Source organism: Equus quagga, unplaced genomic scaffold, assembly GCF_021613505.1.
Source record: "Equus quagga isolate Etosha38 unplaced genomic scaffold, UCLA_HA_Equagga_1.0 73442_RagTag, whole genome shotgun sequence".
In the NCBI taxonomy this organism is placed as follows: domain Eukaryota; kingdom Metazoa; phylum Chordata; class Mammalia; order Perissodactyla; family Equidae; genus Equus; species Equus quagga.
In genome coordinates this window covers 9,501,506-9,509,377 of record NW_025802777.1, presented here as the reverse complement: position 1 = coordinate 9,509,377, position 7,872 = coordinate 9,501,506, and the positions used below count along the sequence as shown (strand labels likewise).

The 7,872-nt window shown below is 42.9% G+C and overlaps 1 protein-coding gene across 5 annotated transcripts in view; it reads left to right on the top strand.

Annotated features, from left to right (window-relative positions):
- Window positions 1-627: 627 nt before the first annotated feature.
- Window positions 628-7,872, top strand: part of LOC124234292 (protein SON) — a 31,825-nt gene continuing 24,580 nt past the window's right edge. For all 5 annotated transcript variants that reach the window (XM_046651577.1, XM_046651578.1, XM_046651579.1 and 2 more), the window contains exons 1-3: window positions 628-777; window positions 3,815-3,981; window positions 5,766-7,872. The exon at window positions 5,766-7,872 is cut by the window's right edge and continues 3,635 nt beyond it. In XM_046651577.1, the coding sequence (XP_046507533.1) occupies window positions 701-777; window positions 3,815-3,981; window positions 5,766-7,872 (2,351 nt within the window). In that variant the 5' untranslated portion in view covers window positions 628-700. The remainder of the gene's footprint in view (window positions 778-3,814; window positions 3,982-5,765) is intronic.

The window sequence follows — 7,872 nt, the reverse complement described above, 5'->3', positions numbered from 1 at the left end:
CGAGCAGCCAGCGCGTCCAAGTCTCGTGACGCGCCTGGCTCCTGACGAGACTAGAATGCACCAGGCTCTGAACCCAGGTCGCTCAGGACCGCCCGCCTGTGGCTTAAAAAAAAGAAAGGGGGCCGACTATAGGATGCCCTGGGAGAGAGATGGGGCGACAGCGTGTTCTTCGTGCTAGCACCACAGTGGGGGCAGGCGCTGATGAATGTTTTCCCGGACGCTAGTCCCCGCTGAAACTCAACTTGGCGCCGCCCGGGAATGTGGGGGGGGGGGGGCGCCCGTGTCAAACATCATGTTGCCCTTCTTGTTCCCTTTCCTCGTGGCATTTAATCTCAGGCGCTCGGTGGCTAAAGAAAGCCTCTTAAGCACCCCCAAACACCGTTGGAGACTGGCAACTTAAGCTCAGAGTCGCCTCAACAGAGACTTCTCCTGTAATGGCGCCTGCGTCAGTCACTAACATGGCGGACACAGTCGTGCGCGGCGCAAACGTCAGCATCTCTACCCCAGCCGCTCAGAAACAGCGGAGGAGAGCGGGGCCGTCTTCACTGATTGGCCCAGCGGCGGAACGTGCCGGTCTGGTCGCTCTCACAGGAGCCAATCAGGACGCCGAGAGACGGAATTGGCCGCTGCGCCTCCTCCCGAGGCATGCTGGGAGCCTGGAGGACTAGCGAGGAGGAGTTGAGAGAACGGAGCGGACGCCATGGCGACCAACATCGAGCAGATATTTAGGTCTTTCGTGGTCAGTAAATTCCGGGAAATTCAACAGGAACTTTCCAGGTAAACGTTTCCCAGACCCTTTTGTTCCCAAAGGACCGATAGGGCGCCACGTAGCCTTCCATGGCACCTCTCTTCAGAGACGCCGTAGTTCCTCGCCTCAGGCCCCGCTACAGCCCCGCCTGGGCCTGGGATCCATTTTCCGGGCCCTCCCCCCCCATCCGTTCCCTCCTTTCCCGGCGAGGAACTTCGCCCTTTCCGAGGGAACCCCAGACTCCCTTTTCTAGAGTCGAGTTACGATGCTCATCCTTCTCGCCCGTCTGGCCATCCCCGACCCTTTAGCTGTTTGTCGGCCTGGGTGTCCACCGGCGACGGGCCTAGTTCCTGCCTCGGCTCCTCCTCCGCCGCCGCGTCCCCCCTCCCCCTCCCCGCCTCCGCGGCCCTCGCCGGCCGGTGCCTGTGACCGGAAAGGGTCTCTAACGGCCGTTTCTTGGGTAATCTTAAATCCGCTTTAGTATTGCAAGCTGCGGACCATTTAGGGGTCGGGATCCTTTAATTAGATTATTTGGGCCCTCCTGTCCTGTGGCTTCCACCGGGCAGCGTTCGAATAGCTTAGCAATTGAAAGCAGCTCAGATTAGCGTTAGCTACTTGGACAAAATACTCGAGGCGAGGATGGACGGGGACTTTGAATTACTCGTAACGTCTTAATTTACCAAGCGGAAAGTGGGCTTTGTGTGTCGGTCTCAATGTTTTTGCTACGCCTGCCCCGATTGACGTGTTAGAACAACATGCTACTGCTGCCTTTGCTCTTAGACTATACGTCGTTTACCCTGGATTCCACAAAATTTGAACGGGAAGACCTTTCCAAAGATACACTTGTTTATTTAGAAAGGAAAATAGCGTGGGTCATGTTGTTCAGTGATTTTTGCTTTGTATAGCGTAAATATTTATTCCGAGTTCAAATGTTTTTGCTAGTTGTATTTTAAAAGTTGAGAGCAAGAGCAATACGTGAATTTGAAAATCAGCCGACAACGCAATTGTAAATTAAGCACACAAATTAACGTAGGGTTATTGGGGCAATGATATAGTATTGCTAGAATTATTATTTTTGTAGGATATATTGTCTTTTAAGTGGGAAATGTATCTGCTCACTCATTTCATTGCTTTTTAAAATTTTGTTATGTGCTAGTGATTTTAGAATGAGAAAAGACCTGAGCTAAGCGAATATAGTTTTTCTGAAAACTTAATAGTTGCGTGCGATTAGTTTTGTTTGTTTCTTGTAATGCTTTGTTTTTATACCTTTTAAGAATTAGTTTTTGTGATAGAAAATGAGCGTTTTATTGTTGTACAAAATTTAGAAAAAATAAAAAGATAAAAAACCACCACCTAGTTATTGATGCCCTTTGTGTTCTTTCATTGTTTGTACCGATGCACATACATGTTTTGTGAAATGTGATAATCTTGTGTTTTTCCCCTATCTATGTATCGTGAACGAGTTGGTGTTTGATTACAGTCTCAGTAGTGTTTTAGGACATTTTTCACGCTCCATCGAATTCTGTTGTAGGAATGTATCGAGGATAGTTAGGTGGTTTGAAGTTTTCATCCCTTTGCAGTAGTTGAGGTAAACATTCTGATAGCTTTAAGATGATTACTTTCTCATAGATTGACTTTTTTAAGTCGTACTTTTGTCGATTTTTAAATCCGTGGCCTTTTTAGTGAGGTGGTTACATGCAGGTGCTTTGGAAAAGTATGAAATAAAGAGCTCCAGAAAGAAAATCTGAAAAGAATATTAGGGCAGTTTATTACTAGAAGAATATTCAGGTTCTTCTCAAGTAACATGCAATGTTATCAGTCTGAAAACAAGTTTTTGATTATTTGCCATTTCAGTGAGCTATATTTCTCTGTTTTCTCATCTATTTTTATATATATCAGTTTGGGTAAGGAGATTTATGTTTATAGGTGGTAGTTGAGTGTATGAGCTCTGGTTTTGAATACCAGTTTGACCTCTTAATAGATAGGTGACCTTCCGCTACGTTCCTTGTCTTCTCTGTGCCTCGTTTTCCTTATTTATAAAATGAGAATAGTAGTGCTGACCTTAGAGTTTTGTTAGGATTAAATGAGTTAAAAAATGTAGAACCATGTGACACGAATAGTCAATAAATGTTAGTTATGTGATTTTTTTAAAACCAATTATTCCTTAACATTTAGTTCAGTACTGATTTTTTTTGTTTTTTACTGTTCAGGCTTTTTATCAGGTATTGGAGCATAATTGATGTTAGCTAAAATTTAAGTTGTTGAAATTATTTCAAAAAAATTTTATGCAAAAATAGTAAGAATGACTAGGTAAATAAATGTCAAGATCCTTCTGGCTCTGAATTGAAAATATGTTAAGCCATTCATTCCTTTACTGTTGGTATAAATGAATTGTCACTTGTTTCACATGAATTTTTTTTTGAACACCAGAAAGTTTTTTAACACCCGAATTTTTGATGAGTGGATACAAGTTATATAAATGTATTTTTCTTTTTAAACTTTATGGCATTTCAATAACTTAGTCTAAACCTGATCAGAGGCTACATGTTACCCTTTTTACTTAATGTGTTTGTGGCTAATTTTGTGTTCCTTGATGCTGTTGATGCTGATTGTGATCCATGCACAGGTGTGGCTTTATTGTAGCTATAGCTTCTTCCATAATGTTGGGTTATATATTTTTCTTTACATTTATGATTGTGATCTTAATAGTTTTTCTCCCCTGAGATAAATATGCAGGTAACCCATATCTAAACCAATTTAGATTTCTGGGAGTATTTTATTTAAAAAAAAAAAGATGAGCTTAAAACCTATTCAAAGACTTTCTCTTAACTTTCAGGTTCTGAAAACTGTATGTAATTGTGTAAAAATGAAAATGTACCAACTATAAGCAGATAGTGTTAAGGAAGCACTGTTGACAGGGAATATTATCTGAAAGAAACACAAAAATAGTTCATGTTGTGTATGAACAATATAAGATTATTATTTTAATCAGTTGAGTTATAAATCTAAATTTATTATATGATGTGGTAAAAATATTAACGAATTTTGATAACTTTTCTTGTCAAGTGGAAGGAGTGAAGGTCAGCTCAATGGTGAAACAAATACACCTATTGAAGGAAACCAGGCAGGTGATGCAGCTGCCTCTGCCAGGAGCCTACCAAATGAAGAAATAGTGCAGAAGATAGAGGAAGTACTTTCTGGGGTCTTGGATACAGAACTACGATATAAGCCAGGTAAGTTGGAGATAATTAGCTATCTCAAAAACTTTGTTTTAAGACTTTTAAATAGTTAACTATTATTTCTTGAGTATGGGGTATTTAAAATGTTCATTAGATCTAAAACTTCAAAGATTTCTAAGTTTTAGTTTAATTGTTAACCAAAGACTTTGTTTAAATTCTTTGAAAATACAGTTATCCAGAAACGTGAGCGTTGATGCACTTGTTTGCTTTGGTGGTAGACTATGACTTTATCTGATTCAGTCTTGTAGTGCCTCAATGCCAGGATTTTGAATGTGGGTTTTCATTGAACAGTTGTGTAAATGTCAGTTTTGGAAGGTGCAGAAGCTTGGACCAAATCTGTAATAATTTTAAAATCCTGGGAGGTTTTATTTTAAAGCCCAAGCTTAGAGATTGCCTTGTTTGCATCCATCCCTCTTAAAGGTACAATGAATGGAGAAGAATCATTGCTTGGATGTTTAATGTTTTTGGAATTGATTAGATAATTGATGTTTGGAAATGAAAGATTTATGAACAGCCACAAAAATAACAGTATCTTCATTTAGTTTTGGAAATGGAGGAATGTGGTATGGTTTCTTATTTTTTTAGTTTTTATTTTTGGTACAGAGTATGGTAAAAAAGCGTAGATTTTAGCTGTATCTAGATTCATGGCTCTAGCAACTTTTTCCTGATTGAAATATAACTTAGCTAACTAATATTTGGTACTTAATAAACACAACAGAAAATGAGTAGTTTGCTTTGGAATGGGTCTTGTCATGTGTTGATTCATTTTTTTCCATGATATTGATGGCGTGGATTTCTAAACAGCTTTTTCTGGATCACTGAGATTTATCTAATTTGATATTGGCATTGGAGTAAATCCCATCTGGTTGTAAAGTGGAATATACACCACTTTCTCTTTCAGATATGCAAATTGCAGTGTTCTTAAGTTACATGTTAAGGACTGTAAGAATTTCTTTCCCAAAATGACTTTATTATTTTCTAAGTAGAAACATTAAAAAAGTTATTTCTTAATAATGTTAGAAGAGTATTGGGGGGAAAGGTCTTATTTTTATTAGAATGTAACGTGGGTGTGATAAGGTAAAATTCAAGTTCCATATTGATACTTTACATTTGTTGTTCAGACCTTTTGTGTATTATATAAAAGCAAACGCTAGCATTTGTTGAGGGCTTACTATGTGCCAGGTGTTGTTCAATGTATTTTGTATGTTTTAACTCACTTCATCCTCTACTCAAGTAACTGTCAGTAATTTGGCCAAGTCCATTCATCTAGTGACCTGGTGGATTGGTTCAGGATCCAGAAACAGACAGGCTGTTCCAGAGCCAGTGCCATGTTGCTTCCTATATAAGTAGGGGTTATAAAATAGTCGTAAAATGATTTGATATGGGTATTTTTCAAAGGAATTCTAACAATTGGTAATATGAAAGATACTCATCTTTAAGTGTAGTTTAAAAGTAATTTGCTATAATTTGAGAGCTGGAGAAAATAATCATTTTAAATGAATTTAGTAAAACATATCTTAATGTAATTTTAAAAGTTTTTGTGGTAAACTGAGAACTTATTTTTAATCCAGGCTGTAGTTGTGGAAGGAAATATTGGAGAAGTATGAATCTTCAGCTAATTGGTTTATGGAAAATAGTTTGTTTGGCAAATAGTTTTTTAACAAGAAGTGTTATATAATGGTGTTTTAACATGGAATGTGAATTTTGGCCTGTATGATTTATATAAATCTACTTTGGGGAATGTTTGACAAGTTAAAATTGATTTCCTTTAATTTCAGACTTGAAGGAGGCCTCCAGGAAAAGTAGATGTGTGTCTGTACAAACAGATCCTACTGATGAAATACCCAGCAAAAAGTCAAAGAAGCACAAAAAGCACAAAAATAAAAAGAAGAAAAAGAAGAAAGAAAAGGAAAAAAAGTATAAAAGACAGCCAGAAGAATCTGAATCCAAGCTGAAATCACATCATGACGGGAACATAGATTTAGAATCAGATTCCTTTTTGAAGTTTGATTCTGAACCTTCAGCTATGGCACTGGAGTATCCTGTAAGAGCATTTGGCCTATCTGAGACTAGTGAATCTCCTGCAGTTGTGCTAGAACCTCCTGTAGTATCAATGGAGGTATCAGAGCCACACACCTTAGAGACTCTGAAGCCAGCTATGAAAACTGCAGAACTGTCAGTTGCATCTACATCAGTAATCTCAGTGCAGTCAGAGCAGTCTGTGGCAGTAACGCTGGAACCATCCTTGACAAAGATTGTGGATCCCTTTGCAACAGCACCAGTGCCTACTACAACAGTAGTGCTGAAGACGTCTGAGCCGGTTGTAACAATGTCAGTGGAGTATCAGATGAAGTCTGTGCTGAAATCTTTGGAGAGCACACCTCCAGAGCCATCAAAGATCATGTTCTTAGAGCCTCCAGTAGCAAAAGTGCTAGAGCCATCAGAAACCCTTGCGGTATCATCAGAGACACCTACTGAGGTGCACCCAGAACCAAGCACATCAACAACAATGGATTTTCCAGAGTCATCTGCAACTGAAGTGCTCAGATTGCCAGAGCAGCCTGTAGAAGTACCATCGGAGGTTGCAGATTCATCCATGACAAGACCACAGGAGTTGCTGGAGCTGCCCAAGACCACAGCGTTGGAGCTGCCGGAGTCGTCGGTGGCCTCAGCGATGGAGTTGCCGGGGCCACCTGCGACCTCCATGCTGGAGTTGCAGGGGCCCCCTGTGACTCCAGTGCTGGAGTTACCTGGGCCCTCTGCTACCCCAGTGCCGGAGTTGCCAGGGCCCCTTTCTACCCCAGTGCCTGAGTTGCTAGGGCCCCCTGCGACAGCAGTGCCTGAGTTGCCGGGGCCCTCTGTGACATCAGTGCCACAGTTGTCGCAGGAATTGCCGGGGCTTCCAGCACCATCTATGGGGTTGGAGCCACCACAGGAGGTACCAGAGCCACCTGTGATGGCACAGGAGTTGCCAGGGCTGCCTGCGGTGACAGCAGCAGTAGAGTTGCCAGGTCAGCCTGCAGTTACCGTAGCAATGGAGTTGACCGAACAACCTGTGACGACGACAGAGTTGGAGCAGCCTGTGGGGATGACAACGATGGAACATCCTGGGCAGCCTGAGGTGACAACGGCATCAGGGTTGCTGGGGCAGCCTGAGGCAGCGATGGTGCTGGAGTTGCCAGGACAGCCAGTGGCAACAACAGCGCTGGAGTTGTCAGGGCAGCCTTCGGTGACTGGGGTGCCAGAGTTGCCAGGGCTGCCTTCGGCAACTAGGGCACTGGAGTTGTCGGGGCAGCCTGTGGCAACTGGGGCACTGGAGTTGCCTGGGCAGCTCATGGCAGCTGGGGCACTGGAATTCTCGGGGCAGTCTGGGGCAGCTGGAGCACTGGAGCTTTTGGGGCAGCCTCTGGCAACCGGGGTGCTGGAGTTGCCAGGGCAGCCTGGGGCGCCAGAGTTGCCTGGGCAGCCTGTGGCAACTGTGGCGCTGGAGATCTCTGTCCAGTCTGTGGTGACAACAACGGAGCTGTCAACGATGACCGTGTCGCAGTCCCTGGAGGTGCCCTCGACGACAGCGCTGGAATCCTATAATACGGTAGCACAGGAGCTGCCTGCTACGTTAGTGGGGGAGACTTCTGTAACAGTAGGAGTGGATCCCTTGATGGCCCAAGAATCCCATATGTTAGCTTCTAACACCATGGAGACCCATATGTTAGCGTCCAACACCATGGACTCCCAAATGCTAGCGTCCAATACCATGGACTCCCAGATGCTAGCGTCCAACACCATGGACTCCCAGATGTTAGCCTCTAGCACCATGGACTCCCAGATGTTAGCAACTAGCTCCATGGACTCCCAGATGTTAGCAACCAGCTCCATGGACTCCCA